Source organism: Neopelma chrysocephalum, unplaced genomic scaffold (assembly GCF_003984885.1).
Source record: "Neopelma chrysocephalum unplaced genomic scaffold, ASM398488v2 Primary Assembly neopelma1_97033, whole genome shotgun sequence".
Lineage (NCBI taxonomy): Eukaryota > Metazoa > Chordata > Aves > Passeriformes > Pipridae > Neopelma > Neopelma chrysocephalum.
This window is the reverse complement of record NW_020925675.1, coordinates 1,803,922-1,827,817: the sequence shown is the minus strand read 5'-3', so window position 1 is coordinate 1,827,817 and position 23,896 is coordinate 1,803,922. Positions and strand designations below refer to the sequence as shown.

The window sequence follows — 23,896 nt, the reverse complement described above, 5'->3', positions numbered from 1 at the left end:
TCAAAAAACACGTGAATGTGGCGCTTGGGGACATGGTTTAGTGGTGAACACAGTGGTGCTGGGTTGACACTTGGACTCTATGATCTTAGAGGCCTTTTCCAACCTTAACCATTCCATGATTCTATTAATACCTCCTACAGAATAACACCCCTATATAAAAGCCAAATATTTGATTATTTTCATAAATATATTTTCCTTAAGCAATAGCTATCATCAGGACTTGATTTTTAAATAACATACAGAATGATAAGCAATTGCAAGCAATTATTTCTGTAGGAAAAAAAAGAGGGGGAAAACTGCCTAAAGAAATAGTTATCAAAGCAATGCAACCATGCACCAAAATACTTAGCAAAACTGTATACAGTATAAAAGCATTTCAGGTTGAAGACTGAAAAAAGTACATAATTTTGCAAACAACTTCTTTTCCTGATAAACATTTTCCATCTGAGCTAAAAATACTAACCTGAGCTCTTTTTTCTCTAAGTTCCTGCTGCTGTAACCTTCTTTTTTCACGTTTCTCTTGCAGTTTTTCAACTTCTTTTACACAATTAGATTTTCTACGTGCTTAAAGAAAATTATATCATTTTAAAATATTTTTAATGTTGCATGAATTTAGTATTTACACTATGACATTTCAATTCTCCTAATTTATGAATTATTAGAATGCATTTATTTATATCAACTATCTTTTCAAGTAAATCAGTAATAGTACAAAATAATTACAGCAATTAAATTTCTAAAATGTATAGAATAAATGAATGCAAAAAAATCATAGGAATGGGACAATAATTACATAACTGAAAATATAATGACAATGACCCTCAAAACATATTTGGATGTATGATGATATTTGGATACATGTGATCTCTTGGTTTGAATTAAAAGAAAGCCCAGATGCATTAAAAAACCACTGTCATGGTTAAAAAGAGATAAGGAAAAATAAATTCCAAATACTAGAAAGAACAAATATGACAAAAGTGAACAGTTGTTTAGCCACAGCACTCTGAAAAAGCTTTTTGAGGAAGCCTACAGGCAACTGCATATATAGAACATCTGTCATTTATGGACAACAACATAATTGAAAAATATCTACATGTAATGCCCAGAACGAATGAATCCTTGATACACGGTTTACATACAGGGGGGTCCAAATTCCTTTTTTGCGGCTTGAACTGGAGATATATCTGAAACACTACAATTCTGTTGAGAGGAGGAAGACTGTTCAGGAAGTTGAGTAGGACGCGTGCGTGCAGAACCAACCACTGCAAATGAAAAGCACAAAGCTCATCTAGATATGGAAGAGTAACATTTATATCTGATTCTGAAATACTTTATGACAAAATCAGAAGAGACCCCTTTCAAAACACAGCAATTTATTGGGGGGAGGGAGGGGAGAACCATACATGTAGAAAGTATTAATAAAGACATACAGTATGCAGCTTCTTTTATCCTAGTGTTATACACCAACACAACATAATTATTAAGTATTGATGCTGCATGTGCATATTTTTAAATACTCCACTACAGAATTAATAGAACTTATTGTGTGAATAGAATGAATTATGTACTTGGAGATATGCAGTTTTGAAGTTTAAAGTGTTGAAATTTTATTTATATCGTAATTATACACAAAAGCACAGTAGAAAAAAAAGGACCCACTGCTTCACATTCTCTAGATGTTACAAAATGGTCCCACCCCATTGAACCTACAATTTGCAGATGAGTAGAGGGATACAAATGAAAGGCAGCAAAGTGCAGCTCAGTCTATAAGTGGAATAAACAAGCCTTTTTGACATTATATTGGAAAGCTAAACTTATTGATTCTATGATATGTGATAAGGATTCCAATTTCTGAAGATGCAGAGTGATGTCTTTTCCCAATGAATGCAGTGGGAGTGGCATGCATGCTAGCCTCTTTGGTAGAGCTGAATGTTTTGTTTTTCAGAGTTGCTTCAAGCAGCTCTGCTTCAGATGGCCATTTTCCTGTACACGTTCCTAGCAAGGTCTGCCAGAAGAGTATGAAAGTGAAGGTAACACTTTTGATTAGTAGCCTAGAGATGACATTCCAAATGAAGACCGTTACACTGTGCAACATGGAGAAAACTATGGAATCAGGTATTAGATGGGATAGACAAAACAAATCGCCAGATCATTCAAAATATGTAGGAGATCTAGCTTATAGCATGAATTAACTACACTAAACAAGACAGTGTGCTGAGAAAAGTTTAATTATAAGGCCAACAAATACTTAGGCCAACTGTGAATAGTAAGATGCATAGGACCTATTAAAATACAAGCTATGGGGTTATTCCATAAAAAACAGAACATTTATTACAAATGATGGATGTGAGGAGAGCCCATTGAGAAGATATATCAAATTTAAACCATATAAGTTTGAAAAAAAACACCCTCTTCATGAGGTTTCTGAATTAACACCCCCAGAGGCAAATGGCAGAAGAGAGAAAGTGATCCCAATCATCCACCAGAAGAGTCTGAACACTTGAAAAGATGTGCAAGCCCACTTGTTTTTCAAGTTTAAACAGATAGAATGGAATCTAGCCTGAATTAATGTCAGTAGATTAATGTTTGGAAGAAGAATCATCACCACCATCAGTATGAGCTGTGGGGAAGCAGGGGTGACAAATGGAAGATTTTGGGCGAGGAGGAAGGGTGAGCTGTTTAAGGATTTTCTTTGCTCAAGAGACCTTCCGCACCTGGAAGGTTAAGTCTGGGAGAGGTATAGTGTGGGAACTGTAACATTCTGTCTTTCCCTTGGGCTGTTTTTGCTCAAACAGAAGGAAGTTTCTATTAAGGAAGATAATTGCAGGTTGTTTGAAATTTCAAAGCATTCTTTCCCACAGGTTTGGGGGGAAGGGAGGTAAGAGAAAGTTAGAACTGTAAAAGAACAGCCTAGTGGGCATCTGTGTATGCATCAGGCCTTTGATATGTAAGACAGGAGACCCGACTTCTGTGTGTGTTTTTACCCACGTTTCAGATTTTGAATTAAACTTTCCTCAATGTTTTAGCCATGGCTTAGCTCTCTGGTTACCTGCATACATATCAAGTCTTACAGAGCTTATTTTAATGCAGGAGAGAAAATAAAACCAATGAGCAATAACTATTCTTTCTCCTGTTATTAGATACATTACATCTATATTCATCCAATACAAACTTTTCACCTATCATTCTGTGATATTTCAGCATTTTTGTAGCTTTTTCGCTATTTAAGCATAGAGTGAGAAATAACCCGTAGGGTTAGAATTAGAAATGCAGAACTATTAAGAAATGTTATATGATCAGGAGATTAAAATGTTCCCATATATTTACCTTCCTTAAAAGGGAAAGACATAACATTTACCTCTGTTATCTCTGGCAGGAGTGTCATTCTTAATAGGTGCCACAGTTCGTCGACTCTGTAAAGAAAGAAATCTCTGTTATTTGATCACCTTATTATTGAAAAGGTAAACTGCAGCCCTTCACTTATTTCCAGTTAATAAAAATAACATGACATCAGAAATACAGAGAGGTGATTGCTGCCAAATCCTTCCCTGAAGAGCCCAGGGTGAAGACTGCTTGCACTATATGTATGGTTTCAAAACAACCTCCAAAACGTTTTCTATATTTTTCCTTGAGATACATTTAGTTATATAAATATTAGTCCCCAACTCCCTGTCTGCTAAACCTCTTAGAAAATTTTTAGAAACCCCTATTCATCATAGGAAAAAGAAAGGAACACAGTTATCAAGTAGCTCCACAGACACAAAAGTTAGATTTAAATATCCAAGCATAACAACATGTATAGGAGTACTGAAAGTTTAATATGGACATGTTGCATAGGTATTACCAACCTTCATGATTTTGTTTACTTTGGCTCCTGGAGTAGGTGGTAGTGGTGTCTCTGAACTAGGTTCAATATCTTCATCAGGTGCAAGATCTGGGTTAAGTGAAAATATGCTCTCCAAGTCAATCTGTGTAAAAGAATATAAAATGCATTTATGAGTCTTAGAACAATATTCACCCTCTCCATTTCTCCTGATACTTTTGAGAATAAACAATAAAGTGTTTATTTAGTGTTTTTTCCCCACAATTTGTTAATTCTATAACCTGAATGATCTTATTTTATATTCACTAAAACAGTGTAAGCTTTGGTCTTCATATAAGTTGAAAACACATCCTTCAGAAAAGAGATTAATTAAAAATAACCAATTCTAGAAGCTAGAAGCCTGGACAACAAGGAGTTAATGTGCTGCTATGTTTCAAACACCAATAGCTGTGCAAGCAGGAAAGTTAGAACAGGATGTAGCTGGAGAGGGGGGCTGTAGGAAGGTAGGGCAGCACCTTTCTGAGGCCCACGTCCCTGTTCTTGTCCACGGTGACTGCACAACACAAAGGACAGTGCAAGCACAGAAGTGGGGTCAAGAAGCGGGCATGAACTGTTGACTGAAGGTCAATCCAATACAGGGGGATCAAGACCACGAAAGACACTCAAAGCCCCCCAACCCATTTCCAGAAAGGTCTAGAAGAACGGACGACGCATGTTAACTCATTGACATGGAGAGCAAGAAACCTAATCCGAGGGCAGGGAAAACTTGCCTATAAAAAGGTACCCCACAAAGCCCGGGTGGTGCCCCCAGGACCCTGGACACCCCATCAGCTGGATTGATGCTGGAACCAGGACTGGTGATCTCCTTTCCTCTCCTACCTCATCTCTCTTTCACACTATCTCTGTCTTTCTCTCTTCCCTCTTCTCTTTTATTCTTTTCTTTCTCCTACTACCAGAAAATAAGGGCAAAACTTATATCAATTTCCATGCCAAGTGTATGATTTGATAATAAAACTCTAGGGTTTTTTTGACCATTCTGGCTTTTGCCATTCCTTTTCTACCAGAGGTGATGCCTTAAGCCCCTAATGTTTTTTTTATTTTTCTAATATTTGTAAGCCTTATAAGTTTATAAGTAGTGGAAGTAGATTTTAAAAGCAGCAGCCCTTATCCCTGCAAACCTCTACCCTGTAGCACCCTTTAGTTTACAAATTCCTTAACCCTCTTACCCCATTCCACATACCCTATATCAACCCTACCCCCGAATCCAGCAGAAATGTTTAGTCTCTTGTCAAGGCAAGGCCTGTCCTGTTTGGAGAACGCCTGTATCTTGGCTTAAACCGCAGTACAGAGTCAAAGAACTGGGTGACTCTGTGCTCTCTGTGCCCCGAAGAAGATGAAGATAGATGAAGACAGGGTCTCAAAGCCCCCAGACCCAATTTCTAAGGGGTGGACCAGGGGGTGGATCAGAGCAAAGGGTACAGGGTGGAAACACTTGGGATTGGACAGATATTGTTATAAAATGTAACATCTCAGGCACAGCCAGCGTGTGTCGTGTAACATCTCTTGCCTTGGTACAATTAAACCCTTTCCTTATCTAGCCCTCGTTTAACGGCTCCTGGATTTTTTCTTAGCACCAGCTGAGCAGGCATCACAGGCATCTATGAATCTTGGGTGCTCCCTTCCTCTTAGGAGTGGGATGCGACACCAAAAAGTATTCATAATTCTGTAAAGTGATTAAATTAAAACAGAAGTAGCTAGTATTACTGTGGTAATTTGTCAATTACTGCAGAATACGAAAGACATTTTGTAACATAAAAAGAAAGAGATCTCAATTATTTGAAATTTACCAGACAGTGCAAAAGAAACAGATGAATTACAATCACGCAAAAAATAATAGCACAGTTGAAACCATGTCAAATTTATCATGCTATTTTTTCCCTTATAAATGTTCTTCATTCAAAAAGCTGCAAAATGTAAGGGGGAGAAGGACAGGAACTTAAAAATAACTGTCTTCAGAACTATTGAAACCCAGTTTCCTAAAAATCTTAAATAGCTTTGGTCTCTATAGACTGCCATTTCCTTTGGCTGGACCTTTCAAAGACCTCACTACTCTACAGATTCTGTGTCCAGAGGGATGAGTTCAGTTGATGAGATCACCAGGACATTCTCATAACCTTTTTTTTCCTTTTCCCCATGTTTTCACAAAACTGGTGAAATGCAATTATTTTTAAGCTGCTTCTCCAAATCTCAGCTGAAACTGGCTAACATGATCCAAAATTTACAGGAAGAGGGGACAGCAAAGCATAACTGAGACACACACAGACACAGTTTCTTAAGGAAAGCAGGGCTGTAAAATTATTGCCTAAAACAAACAAACTAGCAGTTCAATCCCTCAGTAATACAAACACAAAAAGATTTTTAATCCAGCTCCCACTGGTCTCCTGTCTGAACTGCAAGTCATTCTCCCTCTCAAAAATTTGATTTTTCTACTTTCAAAAAGGGGTAACAAGGTCAGCCTTTGTAATATGTTTCAAAATCAAAAGATGAAAAGCATTATTTAAAAGTTATGACAAAGAGCTCAGGAAGTCAAATGTAATACAACAGAAACCAGCATTTGCCCAATAACTCCCATTCAAAACAGTCTGTAACCAAAGAATCATCACATAAATTAAAATTTATATTTTCTCTTTGTTTCCAGGTCAAATTCCAAAGCATAATTCAAGCAGATTACCCATTTTTTCAAAGAGAAAAGTTCTAAAATAATTATGTTTACCTCTTTGCCTTTAGTATCTCCATTTTCAATCCATTCAACAGTTACGCTTTCATTATCTTCATTTAGGGATGTTACCATAGCTTGGTGAATTCGGCCTAGAAAGAAAACACAAATGATGAATTAACAGATGGAAAATTTTTCCAGAAGTTATTTTAATCCCTGATCTGAGAAATGCAGATAGAAGCAGAAAGAAGGAGGTTTAAAAAAAAAAAAAGTGATAAATAGAAGACAATTCCTGGTCACATACTGTAAAATGGCTCAGATTTGATCCACTAACAGAGGCTCTCACAGTGTACAAGTGAAAAACCTAATGAACAAAAAACTGAGTGGCAAGTAAATAAAATACCATGTGAAAGCCACACGACTTGGACTCTCTTTTCTGAGTCTCCCTTAGGTGGGAATGTTTCCTGAGGTGCACTTCACAAAGGTTTGTTTGTCTCCCTTCAAGGCTGATACAACATTAAACATCCCGACACAGGAGAGAAGTCCCCTGAAATTGTATTCTGATATCCATTTCTTGATGGCATTCAACAGCTGGTTATTCAACTAAAATTAAATTGCCTGCAATTCAATACAAATCATTATTTTAAAAACAATTATTAACACAGACTGTTAAGCTGGAATTAAGGTGCCATTGCTATGACTTCTTCAGTGAAATATCCAAAGCCAGAAAGCCCTCATAAAGTACAATAAAACCAGTAAACTTTCAGTAGGAATAAGGTTTTTCCTTCTCAAATATATAGTGTACTGCATTTTTTAAATGCCATCTGTCATACTTTATCTTATTTCCTACATGTCATAGCAAGGAGCAACTGGAAGAGCAGAGCAGCCGTGCACTGACACAAAGGTGCATGTCACATTGATTTCACATCTGTGCTTTGCCCTAAGAGTATCAAGTACTGGAATTTCTAAAGAACATGAGTCCAATGTGACTGCTCCTCTAATACCCTACTTTAATGAGTTATGTCACAAACAACCCCTTACTCCATCTCATTTGAGAGGGAAACACAGGTGATACAGTAAAAAAAGAAACCTAAATAAAGTTTTCCTATCTCCCCAAAGAAAAAAAAATGGAAATGGAAAGTTTTATACACCCAGTAAGAAGTATTTTCATTGCAACTGTACTTAATCCTTCCATGAATCATAGAATCATAGAATCATAGAATCATAGAATAGGTAGGGTTGGAAGAGACCTCCAAGATCATCAAGTCCAACCCCTGATCCAACTCCAATTACTATATCATGGCACTAAGGGCCACATCCAATCTCTTTTTAAAAACCTCCAGGGATGGTGAATCCACCACCTCTCTGGGTAGGCCGTTCCAATGTCTTATAACCCTCTCTGTAAAGAATTTTTTCCTAACATCTAACCTAAACCTCCCCTGGCAGAGCTTGAGCCCATGTCCCCTTGTCCTATTGTTGGTTGCCCGGGAGAAGAGACCAACTCCCGCCTGGCTATAACCTCCCTTCAGGTAGTTGAAGAGAGTGATGAACTCCCTGAAAACCATAGAATTTTAACTGGTTTGTAGCTTGTGGCCTGCAGTCCACACAAACTCACAGAGACTCCCGCAAGTGTCTCTACCAGGCCACCCTCAGTCCCACCAAGCTCACCTGGGTACGTGTCCGTGCACCGACACAGCTCCCCAGCAGCTCTGCAGGATGAGTGCTGTCTGGTAATTCTCAAATCCACACACTACAGTTTGCACGTCCTCCCGCAGTACTGTCAGGCAAATCCACTCCTCCAACACCAGCAAGTCCCATCTGTCTGCCACCTCTGAGCCACCCCCCAGAGACCACACTTCAGCACTCACCCTGAGCCCCTCCCAGAAGTCCAAGGGCCACATGCAGCTCCAAAAGCACAAGCCAATTATCCTGGAGCAGTTCATGCATATGCTGCTGCTGTGTCCTGGTTGCAGAGAGGGAGCGAAGTTTAGTGCTGTGTGGGTGTGACCAGGTTGTTATTCTATACCACCCCTGTCATTGCTGGGGGGCGTGGTTTCAGGAGGAAAAGTCAGGCATCCCACCGGAAGTCAGTCATTATGCCTTTTTCTCTCTCCAGCGGAGGCACTGTCAGGATCAACCCCTGCAGACTCAGTCCCTCTGTCACCCTGCCAGTCCACCTCCCATTTTCTCTGGTACATGGCTATGGGACGTGGTGCTGAAAGGGACAGTGGCGAAAATGCGAATCGACCATAGTGCAGAACCAACAGCATCAGTGGGGAGTCTGCTGGCAGGGAACGGACTGACCACAAGGGTGACCCCAACCCAGTCAAGCACGTTGACCAAGAGGAAAGGAGCCCTGTCGAACCCAGTCAAACTGAGCCAAAAGAAGAGCAGCTGAGTGGTAGGAAAAAAGCGACAATGACCTGTGGGATCGACTTCCAGCACAGCAGAGGGGTAGAAACAGCGGCACAGGCACCTGTGCAGAACTGAGCCCAATGGAGCAGCTGTGTGACCCTACTCAGATGACCTAGTTTTCGGGGGGGTTGTTTCTCATTGTTTTTTCATTTTTTTCAGGCTGGGGGGTGGGAAACATTAGCCATGGGAGCTCCTCGTCCATCCTGTCTTTGTTTCCTGCAGCCACGTGGGCAGCACACAGGAATGGTTACCATATTGCCTTTGTTTGGGGAAACCACGCAGTCGTGGCTGATGCCTTAAGCCCCTAATGGTTTTTTATTTTTCTACCTTATAAGTTCTATAGGTAATAGAAGTAGATTTTAGAAGCAGCCCCTTTATCCCTCTTCCCTGTAGCACTCCTTAGTTTACACATGGTTTAACCCTCTTACCCCATTCTATACTACCTCTATCAACCCTACCCTCGTATCCAGTAGAAGATGTTTAGTCTCTTGTCAAGGCAAGCTTGTCTTGTTTGGGGAACGCTTGTATCTTGGCCTAAACTGCAGTACAGAGTCAAAGAACTGAGTGACTCTGCTCTCTGTACCCCAAAGATGATGAAGGTTGATGAAGAGAGGGTCCCAAAATGCACCCTAGACCCAATTTCAGGGGTGGATCAGAGGGTGGACCAGGGGGTGGATCAGGCCAAAAGTTACGGGGTGGACACACGTGGGATTGGCCAGATATTGTTATAAATGTAACATCTCAGGCACAGCCTGCGCACGCGTCGTATACCATCAATTGCCTTGGCACGATTAAACCCTTTCCTTATCTCACCCTAATTAATGGCTCCTGGATTTTTTCTAGCACCAGCTGAGCAGGCATTATGGCCTACAGGGAACGTCCGCCATCTTGTTTTTGTTCCTGGTGGTGAACACCTTTTTGTGGGTAAAACACCTTCTCTTTTTGTATACTTTTGCTAACAATACTGCTGTTTTTATTGTGCATGTCTTATTCCATTGCTTTGTGCTTTCAGTAAATTGTTACCTCAAAATCTCTACATTACCAAAACCTCTACATTTGTCCTTCCCTTACCAGAAGGGGCGGGGGGAAGGGGAGTGGCTTATTTGGAGTTTAGTTTCTGACTGGTGTTAAAACCAACACACTGTTGCTAGGCATCCGCTTCTTTTGTCTTAACAGACCCTTCCATTTGTGCTTCCTGAGCATCATTCTCCTAGGTGGCTCAGATGTGCGCACTGCAGGGACGATCTGGATTCCTCACCAAGGCACTGCTAGCAGGAGATGTGCAGGCAGGGATCACAGCCATGCCCTCCCCTCCATGCACAAGCATCCCTCCATTTCCCCCCCATCAAAACGACATTGTGCAGGCACACATCCTGCCCTCAGGACCATGCCCAAATTCTGCTGGTGGCTGGGCTAAAGCAGACTCACTGAGCATGACATTCCTACACCATATTTCCTTGGACATGCATTTTTGTGTAAGTTTTCTTAGTGCAAGGTCCTCAATACACCACTCCATTAATTTTTCTGCATTTAATAACCTCTTGTGCCTTCATTTGGTGCAAGAACACTGTCGTAGAACTGTTTCAATTAGCTAACTGGTCTGTTAGTAAAGTAGCAACAGGAGTCACTTCTACAAATAGCATGCTGAGATGCAAGGACCCAAAAACTTTTTAGCACTGTGAGAAGTGGAAGACTCTTCAAGTTTACAGTGGTATAAGCTTCTGCTACTGTTTTGAGGCTTGGTCCAGCTGTCAATCCAGAATCAAGAGAAAACTGAGACATGAAAAATGCAAATTTAGAGAAACATATGCTATACAACACTATAACCTTTTGCATGTGTAGCAGGGTGAATTTATGCTGATACTTTTGGTCTGTGTTTGGCCCCAGCCACCTGTAGCAGTTTATATTCCCCCTGCCAAGTTCACTGATAAAACAGTGAATTCGTCCTTGGAGGGAGAACTTCTGTATAAACTATTTTAATTGGTATTCTACTATTGGTTCATTGTCTGCCAAGGGCATTTGAAGGAGAAATCAAAGAGGAGGGGAGGAAGGCTCGACCCCCGACTCAATTAAGAAAGACCCCCAAAGCATACTGCGCATGCGTTAGGGGATTTCCGAAGTTCTCACACATGCGCAGAAGAGATGCACTTACATAATAGGGGGTGGGACTGAGGGCCTCTGGCTGGGCGGTGATGGCCACACCTGTGGAGGTTGAGGTCACTCAATTGTATAAAAACAGATAGCGCTTTCTTGGAGGGGAGCTAGCTTCACAACAAGGACAATGTTGCCTTTGGTGAGGACGCCTGCCAGTTTGTGAACTTACTCTCCAAGGATGCAGCTTCTGCTATGGGTAATTATAGGCATGCTAGGTCAGTAAGATAAGTTTATGGGCAACAGCTGGGTGACTGGGCAGGTCGTGCTGGGGCTTATTTCTCTCCTCCTTCCTCCCTTTTGGGTTTGTTCATTTTGTTGACCACCTCTTGGTAATAAATATCAGTTTTGTTGAGCTTGCAATGGTGTCATGGTTTTCAAGCTTCCGTATGTTCGAACTCCTCCCTAATACAGCATGTTAACAGATTTTATAAATTTTGAAAAAAGGCACTATTCACAGCCTGTGACACTATATTAGTCACATAGCCATCATATAAGTCCTATTATCTGCTCCTGTACTCTATTACTTTTTACAGAGAACAAATAATTAAAAAAGGTTTAATCTTTGCCATAACAAGTGAAAGGAGATCAAAGCAGGCTGATGAATTAATAGAAAATACTGAATCCTCTCACAAACACAGTAAGCCAGTATACTGTAACAAAAAAATCATAGTAAATCTTCCATCTCTATGCCAGACTTTATCTGCTCCCTGGTCAAAAAAGTATTAATAATGCTGATGCAGCAATTCTAAACTCAGCGTTTCTTTAATTTTTATTTCCTCTCCTCACATGATTAGAATTCACATCACAGGCAAAACATTTTCTGGGAAGTCAGTCCATTGCTATAGAACTCAAACTAATGGGAAAGTTTGAAAAGGCTAATATTTGTGTAACTAAGTCCCATCATACAGTGTGTGGCATCTGGCTTATCTCCTACTGACCAGAGCATGGAGAAACTATTGCTGCAAATACAGCAAGACAACACAAATGTATGTGAAACCATCACTTTACAATTGCCTTATATACACGTTATGATATTCTCACCCCCATCAATACAAGTAAAGAATACAAACTCTCCATTCCCTCTCTTTCCTAGTCATGTTATGAAAATTTGACAAACAGAAGAATGCAAGCATAAATATCTGCAGAAACAGCAGATAAATCCCCTCTATTGTAAGAGTTCCTAGGTTAGCTATTGGTACAGAAAAAAACAGTAGCAAAAGCAAATAACCAGGGCTAAATCAAATATTTTGACCCTCAACCTAGGCAGCAATGGCAACTGTTAGAAATACCAAGCTGTACTTATATCCCTACCTCTAAGCAAACTGAATGTTTTCTACCTGTAAAACTTCTCAAAACTACCACAATTTTGCAGCAGTGATCAATGACAGTACTAAAGCCATGGCTTTTTCATCTTGCTAATACTTTTCAGAAACTTAAGTTACCAGTGATAAATATGGGTTGGTGGTTTTTAAACTAGTCTGGGCTAAAGCATTAGCTGATGTGATTCAAACCACTTTGCTCTCCCCTAAATGAAAAGGTTGGAAAAAGACCACAGCCTTCCCTACCCTTCCAAATAAAGCACACTGGCCCCAAAAGATACTGTGTGGGAAACGACTGGATGGTAGGCCTTGAATTTGAGCAGTTGCAGCTGTGAAGTTGCAAAGAATGTAAACAATACAGAATGAGAAAGCAAATAAGGAGAAAAACTGCTGTAAATAACAGGTGCTGTTTTTGAGATTTGCCAGCATACGAAGAAGTGTCGACCACCTATCAAAAGATGAGTTTAGACGCGTGAACAGAAGTACCAATAGTAGGTTGACATGTATATGGCCTGATGTATGTGTACCAATAGTAAGTTGACATGTATATGGTGTGATGTATGTTTACATGAAAGTACCAATAACAGGTTGACATGCGTATTGTGTGAAGAGTATAAATATCTGTAACCTGTTGCAATAAAGTTGCCTTGTGCCTTGCCTTGTGCCTTATGCTGAGTGCCTTTCCCTGCTTAATTGCTGTCTGAGCGCACTTCTCATGCAAAAGTTTTGTGAAGTCTTAGAAATATCTTTGAGCCAAAATAATTAAAAATCTACACACAGGCTCTAGATTAGGCTAGAGAAGAAAGGTTCATAATTTCCACTATGACCCTCTTATTCCTCCCCCCAAAAAGCAGTCAGGACTGCCTGGCAGCATTAAAACTATCAACATCATACAGTTAATGGTGATCAACTCATATAGTTGAGTCTTGTCAGCTCAAACCCAGACAATTATGTTTAACAGGACCAAGCTATGACAATATTAGAGTCCAACATTCAGTACAGGAAACACACAGATTATGTTAAATCCTTGGAATTTGCCACTTCTTTAGGAGCACAAATGTGTTATATTAGCTCAGGCAGTGGTCTGGTCAGCTGAGCACTTACTTTTTCTAAGTGCATCAATAGTAGATGTTTTACAGATAAATACAAAAAATATAGTACAAGTTAACATGTGCCATAGAGCCTTACTGAGGATGACCACTGCAACAGAAGCGATCCATACCTTAAAGGATTATAATGGGCACTATGAAATAGCCATGATTTTCCTAATCACATTCAAGAGGGGCTAACATGAATGTTATCTCATCTAGAGACACCTCAACATGCTTGACCTTGATGCTCTGACACTTGATATTAAAAAATTAAAATTGTGCAAAATTAGGGTTTTCTTCACTCTCTTTTAAACAGAATACAAACCCCAAGCTTAAAAAAAAACAACAAACAAACAATTATGCTTAGGAGAGACATGAGAAGAAGCAGCATTTAACAGAATTAGAATGGTCCAGAAAATTGTCTCCTGCACTACAGGCTCCAATCCTGGCAATTCTGGTGGATGGACTTTCCTGCTCTCACAAAGCTCAGGAAGGAAAAAAATAATCCTTTACTCACCAAACAATGTCTATAGCAAACTTTCGGAAAAAAAATCCCAAGGAAAAAGAGAATTCTAGGCTCAGTGCCTCCAGCAATGTTATCCATGGTGACACCCCTATTCACATGATCAGTGCTTGTTATGGTTCTCCCTGCACTATAGGGACAGTCTTGCTGCTAATCACCCAAGGAAAAACTGGAAGTTACTAGTAACTGATGTTTCTTTCTCCACAACATTAAATATGTGTTCTTTCATTATGTTTCAAAGTTTCATTTATCCATAAACAAGTAGCCTTTTATTTTCTTTGTATCTATAGCATGGTTTAACCCTAGCCAGCAACTAAGTGCCGTGCAGCTGCTTGCTCACTCCCCCCACTCCTGGTGGGATGGGGAGGAGAATCAAAAAACAAAAGAAAATAGAACTCAGGGATTGAGATAAGAACATTTTAATAATTGAAACACTAAAATATAATAATAATAATGATAATACTAATATGAATATGAATAATAATAATTGTAATAAAAAGGAGAGGGAGAGAAAACCCAAGAAAGTCAAGTGATGCACAATACAATTGCTCACCACCCACTGACTGATGCCCAACCAGTCCCCAAGCTGTGATCAGCCCCTCCTTCCAGATAACTCCCCCCAGTTTCTTTATTTGGCATGACATTCTATGGTATAGAATATCTCTTTGGCCAGTTCAGGTCAGCTGTCCTGGCCATGCTCTCTCCCAGCTTCTTGTGCAGCTCCTCACTGGCAGAGCATGAGACACTGAAAAGCCCTTGACTCAGGGTAAGCACTGCCCAGCAACAACCAAACATCAGTGTGTTATCAACATTATTCTCATACTGAATCCAAAACACAGCACTGTACCAGCTACTGAGAAGAAATGAACTTTATCCCAGTTGAAACCAGGGCAATCTACCACAGTTATGCTTTATTTCTGTTTTACTTTATCATATATAGTTGTTTCCTTGTTTAATTTTTACCATGCCACCCTTCCTTATTGTCTTGTTTCTTGCCTTGGTTATAGTGTTATCACACTGTCAAATGGGTTACTAAACATATACGGTACCTGCCATATTTCTAAAGCAAGTTCTTAAACATATTTTTAATTCTATATAATTTTAATTGAAGATATATTTTAATATTTTTGTGAATGATCCCTAGCTACCAACTAATTTTGTTTTATTCTCTAAATTATCACAGCAACACCCAAGTCCTTCAAATGACAAGCTTATTACAACTGCATTTTATGATCTCCATAAACCTCTACAAAATAACAGATAGGAATTTTAAGAACAGAAACGTTCACCAAATCAAGTTTCCTATATCTGCCTGTATATTTCAGTTTTGAAATAAAATCCAACCTAATCTATTCTTGCCCCCATATAGAAAGCTACCAAACTCAGAAAACTCCCCATATAATTTCTGTCCAAAAACCAATCATAGTGCTTTAGAAAAACAAAGTTCACAGATCTTACTGACAATCCACTAAAAAATGAGGGGGAAAAAAAGCACACACATGCCACTGAACTGTGTATAATATTTAGCTTCAAAATAAAAAAGGGCACATTTAATGTCCTTTTTACAGCAAACAGGACACAAGCAACATTTTGGTCCTTCTTGCATTCAGTACCAACATCCTCCAGCCCCTGCCTGTCCAATCATATCTAATACATACTACCATAAATACCCTATAAACTGAACTCATTTCACCTTTATGTTAAGTGGTCTACCTCTGCTATTCACTCCTGAAAGTTGCACTAGCACCTTTCTGTCAACATATGCAAATTTTTTTTCCAGATTACATGTGTTCACAGTCATTTAGTATTCTGTGCTTTCTTTTATGACTTGTATAAAGACACCTGTCCAAGAATTATGAGTTTATCTGTACCTGTTTCAGTCTGAGTATCCCTTTTTCCAACACTGGCAACAAGGACGAGGTGCAATATCCCACACAGGCTCCAGACTGCTTTCCACAGGAACATTCACTGCCAAATTATAGTAATTCCAAAATTGCACTCCCTTTGTCACTTCACCCTGGTAGTCCACACTTATTGTGTGATTAACTAGAATATCAAGAATTTTCTCCTGTCATTTACAGTTTATGATCTCCCAATTTATAGCATTTACTTTTTGTCATGTTTTACCTGTTGTTTAATTCCATATCTCCTAATCTTCCTGCTTAATATAAATCTCCACAGTGATGATACTCCCACTCTAACATAGTAATGAAGTTTCCTGAGAACAATGTTACTTTCTGTGCTATGACCAGAAATCGATAACTATAATGGATGGAAAAAAACAGCCATCGAGTCCCAAAACTGATCCCAGAAGGCACACTATTAGGTAGAAATTATTAGGTACAGTATCATCACCTGTCTTAAATACATTACTGTTCTTGTATTAAACTTCATCTGAATAATATTTAATGCTGTACAAAACATTTAATTGAAATTCAGAGAAATTTCTGCCTGACCTCTGTAATGGGTTGATACTGGTAATGCTGCGCAAAGCCTCTCCCATACTGATGCACTGGCAGGGCTAAACTCAGGTCATGTCATCCTGCACTTAGCTCATTCAGCACTGCATTTACTCACTCCACCTCTAGGATGCCAGTTTGAGACACAGAGACTAGAAGCATTTCAGCATCTGTCCTCCACTGTTTGCCGCTACTTTTAGTTGAGGCACTTAAGTTCCTAGAGTGTTTCAATTAGATTTGTAATATCCATCCTCCACCACTCCCACCCCAACTCCCATTTTACTACAAAATCAGGCAGGATGAGCTAAAATCACTTCCAAAACTGATGTTAATGTGATGGCTGATTGCTCCATGATACAAAATCCTTTTATTCAATTATGTTGGTTTTGTCATTGGGGTACTGCAATAGTCTTTTTTTTTGATGGAGGGGGAGTGTAGGGATAAGTAACTCTTTTTGCGGAAGATTTTGTTACCGAGGAGTTAGTTATTTCGCTTAGGAAAGGCTTGCCTTGCCACTTTCTCAAAATAGTGCTGCTCTCTCCCCCCTCGCATTCCAGAAGCTCGCTCTCTGATATGTGAGGAGAGAGCAGATGCCATAGGCATAGGCCTTCCCATTCCAGCGGGGAGAGAGGGGGGAGCAGAGATAATAAAACTCAAAGGAGAAAACAGGAGGTGCATTTTCACCTGTGAAGGTCCAATGCGCTGCATTGAAAAAAGTGGTCCTTGCATCTGAAATAAACCTTTTTTTTAATCCTTCCACTCTCTCATCATTCTTGGAAAGAATACCTGCGTATGTTTTACCTTACATTTTTGGTGTAGAATTGGCAGTTCCCCAGAGTAACCATGCAGTGGTTGTGGAGAAGATCAAGGACTGAGGGGGCCGTGTCAGTGGCCCTCTGTGTCATGAGATGGCTGGGCGACACATCTTAAGCCTCTGTAGCTGCCTCTTTCGTGATGGTGTCTCTCCTGGAAGCCTGGCTCACCGTGAGGAAAGTGGATGGGCTGTTACCCCTACAGGACAGGTTGTAATTCCACCACCACTCCTTAGAGAGATAGCTCAGCAGAAACATGAGGCTACCCACTGGGAAACAGAAAACCTTCTAAAACATCTGAAGAAGACAGTGATAGGGACAGGTATGACCGAAGTTGTGCAGTCCATAGTGAGTAGGTGTGAAATCTGTAAGCTAAACAACCCTGATACAACTAAGAGAGTAGTACTAGGAGTAACAAAGGCTCGAGACCAACCCGGAGATTATTGGCAAATAGATTTTGCTGAGTTACCACCCAGGGAGGGATATAAATACATACTCGTGTTGGTTGATACTTTCAGTGAATGGCCTGAGGCTTACCCCTGTCGTACTAACACAGCAAGGGAAGTGGTAAAAGCTTTGCTTAACCACATAATTCCAAGATTTGGGGTTCCTCTAGGAATGTCATCAGATAGAGGGACACATTTCATTGCAACAGTAGTGAAAGAAGTATGCCGTATCCTGGGAATTGTCTGGGACTTACATACTCCCTACAGACCTCAGGCTAGTGGCAAAGTCAGGCGAATGAATGGCACTCTTAAAATGCAAATTGGCAAAATTTGTCAGGAAACATCCATGTCATGGGTTCAGGCTTTGCCTCTAGCTCTGCTGAGAATTCGTATCCAACCAAGGCGGAGAGATAACATAAGTCCTTATGAAATACTGTGTGGAAGACCATACCAAGCACCACACATACCAGGGGACGTACACATGAGAGGGAAAGCTGATTTACAAAAATATTTGATTGCTCTAGGCTCTACTTTACAGAAGCTCCAGAAATTCATCGAGTTATCCAGACCCATAGGACTGGTATGGGTTCTGCTGACCAAACTCGGAGCCCTGGACCAGGAGATTGTGGCTTTGTGGGGCCAAGTAGCGGTCCTGGAGGAGCGACTCAATGGCCTGGAGCATGTGTGACACTTGGAACGTGCAGCATTAGGGGCTTTTGGTCAGCATAGTCAGGAGCTGCAGCAGCTCGTGGAGCATTTGGTGTCCCGCATTGCTGGCACATGGTCAATGGAACAGGGTGCAGGTACAGTCTCGCCTACCTGAGTTTTTGCCCTTAGGGATCCCTCTGGAGTCCAGGGAGGTGGGATGGATGTATTTTGATGGAGTCTTTGGACTCCAAAGTTGAATTTGGGCCTAGGCCAGTGGACGTTGACCTAGTGTAGGCCTGACCCCCAGATGTGGGTACTTTTGCTCAGGAGGTGGTGCAGATTGCAGGGGTGTATTCTCCAGGGGCTTTGAAACAGTCAGGACAGAGATGGGGCTGCTGCGTAGGGGAAGTTTTGCTCCTGGCAGCGGCCTGTGGGGAGGCATAGCCCACCCGTGCCTCCCTCCCTTCTTCCCCCGCAGCTGTTCAGAGCTGTCTCTCCTAGTGGGGACTGGTGGGGGGGGGCTGGCTCCCCTGGGTTGCTGTGGGGCCCGGCTCCCCTGGGTTGCTGTAGGGCCCTTTCTTGGGCCGCGGGGGGTGGATGGGGGTGGCCCCACCCCTTCTTGCTGGGCTTCTGGCATTGAGAAGGGCTGTCTTGTTTGTTTTTCTGGTGTGTGTTAGCCCCTTTGATGGTTCTGTTTCCAGTGCTACTTGGGCAAAGATGCTTATCTGCAATTTTTGCATTTCGGTCAAGGAGGGGGGGTAAATGGCGGCCCTGAGCTGCCAGGGCAGGAAGATAAAAACCCCTTGGCCATGTCTGCCAGCTCTCTTGAGCCTGCTCGAAACTCATATAGTTTTTGGGAGGCAGCTGTTATGTATTGCCTTGTGGACACAGCCCACTATTTGCTCCTTGGCAGGTGCCTGCCTTGACCCACTGCCCCCCCTCTGCCTCTGTCAAGGGTGTTCCCCCGGCTTATTGATATGCAGTAGGGAGGTTCTTCTGTTGCATTCTTTGCTAACATCTGCTTCCTGAGTTTCCTGTGTTTCAGGTGTTTTCCACAACCCCCAAGACCTTCTCCAAGGGGGGAGGCACTGGACCTGTGTTTTGGGCTTTGGGCTCACACTCCAATTGACATCCTGCTGAGCATGACTGACACAGAGCATCTGCGATGTGTTTGCACCTGAGTACTTTTCTGGTCCAGTTGCTGCTGTGCTGCCTTTTGCCTCAATGCTACACAGACTGTTTGAGCCTAATGGCTTGTACTGCTCCCACATAACTGCCAAGTCAGCTGCGTTGGGAGGGACTTGGACATCAGCAGGACTCCATATGACAATTGAGGCACCGTATTGGTGACACCTTGCTGCCTGAATGGTTTAATAGCACGGCAGAAGGACTGAGACATTTGCCCCTGGTGTTATGTGTTTAATCCTTTCATGTATGCTGCGCATGTGCCTTTACACACTGTCACCTTCTGTATTTCTGGTTCTGTTGGGGAAAGCCTTCCTTAGCAAAAGGGGTGGAATGTAGGGATAAGTAACTCTTTTTGCAGAAGATTTTGTTACCGAGGTGTAGTAGGCAGCTTTGACCTTGAGCTACAGCCATAGCCTGGCAAAAGAACAAGTAAAACATCATTAAGGAAGTGTGAGAAAAAGAAGAAAAACAGCTGCAGATAGAAAGATATGTTTGGACATGAGAAGAGCTGCTGATGACCTATCAAGAGGAGAGATAAGTCTCGTGCACAGAAGCAAGAAACCAATTAGAGATGAAATACAGGCACGTGGACAGGGAAAAAAGGGATAAAAAGAACGAATTTGTTTATAATAAAATCCTTGCCTGCCAACTTGCAGTCTGAGTGCATCTTTAGGCTGCCATCAATTGGTGAACCCCGATGTGATTTATTGCAATAACGACCGTGGAGAGAGAGCAGTGACGGCAGAGCTAAACATAGCGAAAGTCGGCGGATCTGAGCGCCGAAGTCCGGACCTAATTATTTTCAGACACCTGAAGAGAAGGTGAGCTGTTGGGAACATAATGGGACCACAGAATACTACAGAGGAAAAGTCGATTGTGACTTTATTAACTAAAATACTAGAGAAAGGTGGTGTTAAGTATGAAGAATGAGTGCTCTGCACCTTGCATAGTTGGTGCAAACGAAATGGGGTAGATGCTCAGACTGCATTTTGCATAGACATTTGGCGGGCTGTCGGGAAGGTGCTTTTTAATGCAGCCACTGAGTCTCTTAAGCAGGCTGCCAGCATCCTGAAACTGTGGCGAACTGTCTTTAAAACTTTAAAAGATCACGCTTCTAAAAAATCACCACCGTTCAAGACAGAAAATGAAGAAAAACCTAGCAATTCACCCCCGGAGGCAGTGAAAGGAAAAGCCCCCCCCCCTTCCCCCCTGCCACTAATAAAAGACTTTTCGGCCGCAGGGGTAGGGCGGGAGTGCCCGGGAGCCAGGGAGAGGGCAGCCCGGCGGCAGCAGTGCAAGAAAAAAACAGGAACGGAGCAGCCCCAGAGGGAAACAGGAACGGAGCAGCCCTGGAGAAGTGCCACTTCTCGTTGAGAGAGGGGGCAGGCTAGAGAGCTGCATTCCCGTATTTCTGCTAACTCTCGTGTTAACTGTTGTCTGTCCAATGTGTCGTTGTAAGCTCACAGTGTTGCTAATGTTACCATAATAACTTATCTGTGTGTGCAGTGAGTGTGTTGGGGGCTGTGTGTGTGTGGAGAAGTGAGCATGAGTTTGTTAGTAATAGTGATAAAACCCAAGGATGGGGGTCCGGGAGATCCCCTTCCCGTTAGAGCCTCTCAGGTGGACGCAGGAGTTTTGGAATTCACTTTGGGATTGTTCAAACTGCTGCCTGAGTCCGGCGTGCCAGCGCCGGGGCCGCGCTTCGGGGCCGGGAGCTGCGCGCTGGGGCCACTGCTGGGCCGAGCCGGGCCAGGGGGAAGGCAGCGCCGGCAGCCACGGCAGGAGGCGGCAGAGCGGCAGAGGAACTCCAGCGACAGAGGCGGCGGCGGAGCAGGCGGCAGCGCCTAGAGCTGCTTCTGCAGAGCCAGCCAGACTCCTTGCGGGGGTCCCCAGGAGTTCCACAGCGCGCGGAGCTGCCCGGAGAACAGCAGACCGACGGCGAGCCCAGCAGTGGCTGCAGCATAGAGAAAAGAAACTAAAAATAGCTACACCCACTTCTCTCTCCCTCCCCGCCCGGCCCTGCGGGGGAAGGGGGAGGGGCGAGCGAGAACGGCAGCAGAGGCTGCAGTGAGAGAGAAAAACAAGTCTTCTCTCTTTTTTCTGTTACTCTTGGAGAATAGGTATTTAAAACAAACAGGCACACAGCTTCCCATAGTTCTCATTTCCATCTTTAACTCCTTAGCTCTGCCATTTGAGAATTAGCGATGGCGGTATGATTCGGAGGGGTACCACAGCTAGTTGAAGGGGAAGAAGCTTGTGTTTTTACCTCATGACTCCTGAGCTTTGGTCTGTTTCAGGCAAGGTGGACATACCTGAAATAACTCCAGATATCAGAAAAATCTGTAGCATGGGGTAGGGAAGGACCCAGATGTGTCCCCAGCAAGGGACAGGCTGTACTATGGTGTCTTGTCAGCTGTGCGTCCCTTGCATGCAGCTGCAGTCCAGCCATGTGCAGGGCAGCAAGCAGGAGTGTGGAGGAGAAGAGAACTTGGGAAGTCCTAGAGCAGAATGCAAATTCCACCCTTCCTGATGTCCAGAACCTTCTAATTCTCTGCAATGTCAGGAAATGAAGGAGCAGTTCTCTTTGCAAATAAGATGGATGAAAAACCAGCAAGCTGAAGATTTCCTTGGCTCTTAGATAAAACATCTCTCTATCTCCCTGTTGTGGACTGGGAAGTAACTGTGACAGTGGAGTGGCCCTGTAAGGTTCTATGTGTACCGAACAGATGAAACAACCGTGACGCTGCTTGTATTTTTGCTGCTACATTTGCTCAGTTCTTCTCTAGACCCTCAGTCTACAAGAGTGAGGGAAGTGTCTTCTTGAAACACCCCCACAGTTAGTGCTGTGAACACAAGTGGCTGAAGCCAGAGGCTTTGCTCTGAGTTGGCATTACACTGATGCACAATATGCCCTTGTTTTCTTCCTCACCTGTTCACATCCTTGGAATTGTGTTTAAAAAGTTTACTCAGCTGATTTTTACATGATCTTACAACTGGTTATTTATTCTCCTTTGTGCTGCTTATGTTGTGAATTTTGTTCTCTTTAAAATATTTCTCTCTAGAAGTACATTGCTGCTGCCTCTTGCTAGAATTTCATGGACAAAGGGACTAAAAATGCAAGCAGATAGTGTGAATCACATATGAGGAACCAGCTGTAGGCTGGAATCTGGCCTTCTCCATCCTTCTGAGCTGCACATGTGGCTTGAAGCTGAGTATGGAAGGGAATAATCAGACAGTATTTTTTCACTGTTGTAGACTCAAACATACTAAATATATTAGAAAGTAGGTAAATTAACTTTTAAGTAATTAATTTTTCCTTCCCTCTTGGAATAGTGGGCAACATTTCTACAGTGTTCTGAAGGGAAAGACCTTTGTGGTTATATTTTTAGTTTCTTAGTGGGATAATATCGGTTATAACAAGTCATCAAGTCAAGGTAACTTTGTCTCTTCTGTAGAAACCCAATTTTTTAACTCTGTCTCAAAAATTCAGTGTACCTTTTAAAAGACAAACTACTGTGAGATTTGCTGGGTCTTCTACTGTTACATTCTAGAGCCCAGCTCTCCCATGGCTGCTGCCATGATCCAGCTACATCCATGTAATGTCTCTTAGTATGCTGTCTGTAAGGATTTTTTTCCTGGAGAGCTGTTGGATTTGCTCTAGACACTGTGAGGAGAGTTCTTGTGATGGAGCAAACTGCTTCCCGCTGCTTCTTCACCTGTCTCCAGTGGCAGGAAGTGAGTAGGCAGCTCTGTTTTTGAGGATGTGGTTATTTTCTCTGCTTTATTTTGTCTCCAGAGATATTCTTCCCATTAATTGAAGCCAGGCAAGGCCTAGAAAGCAAGTGTAATATAGCAATACGAAAAGTAGAGAGTTTAATTCAGAATATAGGTATAAGCAAGAGCAGAAAGCTTAGTCTTAGAAACAGTGGAGGTAATAATTCATTAAGGTATGCAGAACACACTGACACGAGAGAACAAAAACATATGTACTCAGGAAAACGGTCTGATAAGGAAGGAAGATGAGCCAAAATCTAGGTATCCTTGCAAAATTATCAGAGACCTCTGCCAGGTGCACTAGGAAGTCAGCCAGAATAGGAAAGTTCACAAAGTTCATGATGAGTATGAAAGGAGGGCTGGGGGCCCATGAGGCTGAAGGCCGGAACGGCTCTCCCAGATTCTCCCCAAATTGAAGACCACACCTCTAACTCTGCCTAAACTCCACCTGTTATGAATATTAAAATGTATGTTGCAACATTATGCATATTCATGTTATATTATGCAATTGCTTGCCAAAAATTGTAT

At 42.0% G+C, this 23,896-nt stretch overlaps 1 protein-coding gene across 3 annotated transcripts in view; it reads right to left on the bottom strand.

The window, feature by feature from the left end:
* Positions 1 to 23,896, bottom strand: part of LOC113961071 (kinesin-like protein KIF2A) — a 103,363-nt gene that overhangs the window by 56,412 nt on the left and 23,055 nt on the right. For 2 of the 3 annotated variants that reach the window (XM_027671089.1, XM_027671088.1), the window contains exons 2-6: positions 6,597 to 6,691; positions 3,849 to 3,968; positions 3,359 to 3,413; positions 1,140 to 1,262; positions 464 to 564 (exon numbers count right to left, since the gene is read on the bottom strand). In XM_027671089.1, coding sequence (XP_027526890.1) covers positions 464 to 564; positions 1,140 to 1,262; positions 3,359 to 3,413; positions 3,849 to 3,968; positions 6,597 to 6,691 — 494 coding nt within the window. The remainder of the gene's footprint in view (positions 1 to 463; positions 565 to 1,139; positions 1,263 to 3,358; positions 3,414 to 3,848; positions 3,969 to 6,596; positions 6,692 to 23,896) is intronic. The other variant, XM_027671090.1, reaches the window with a different exon arrangement.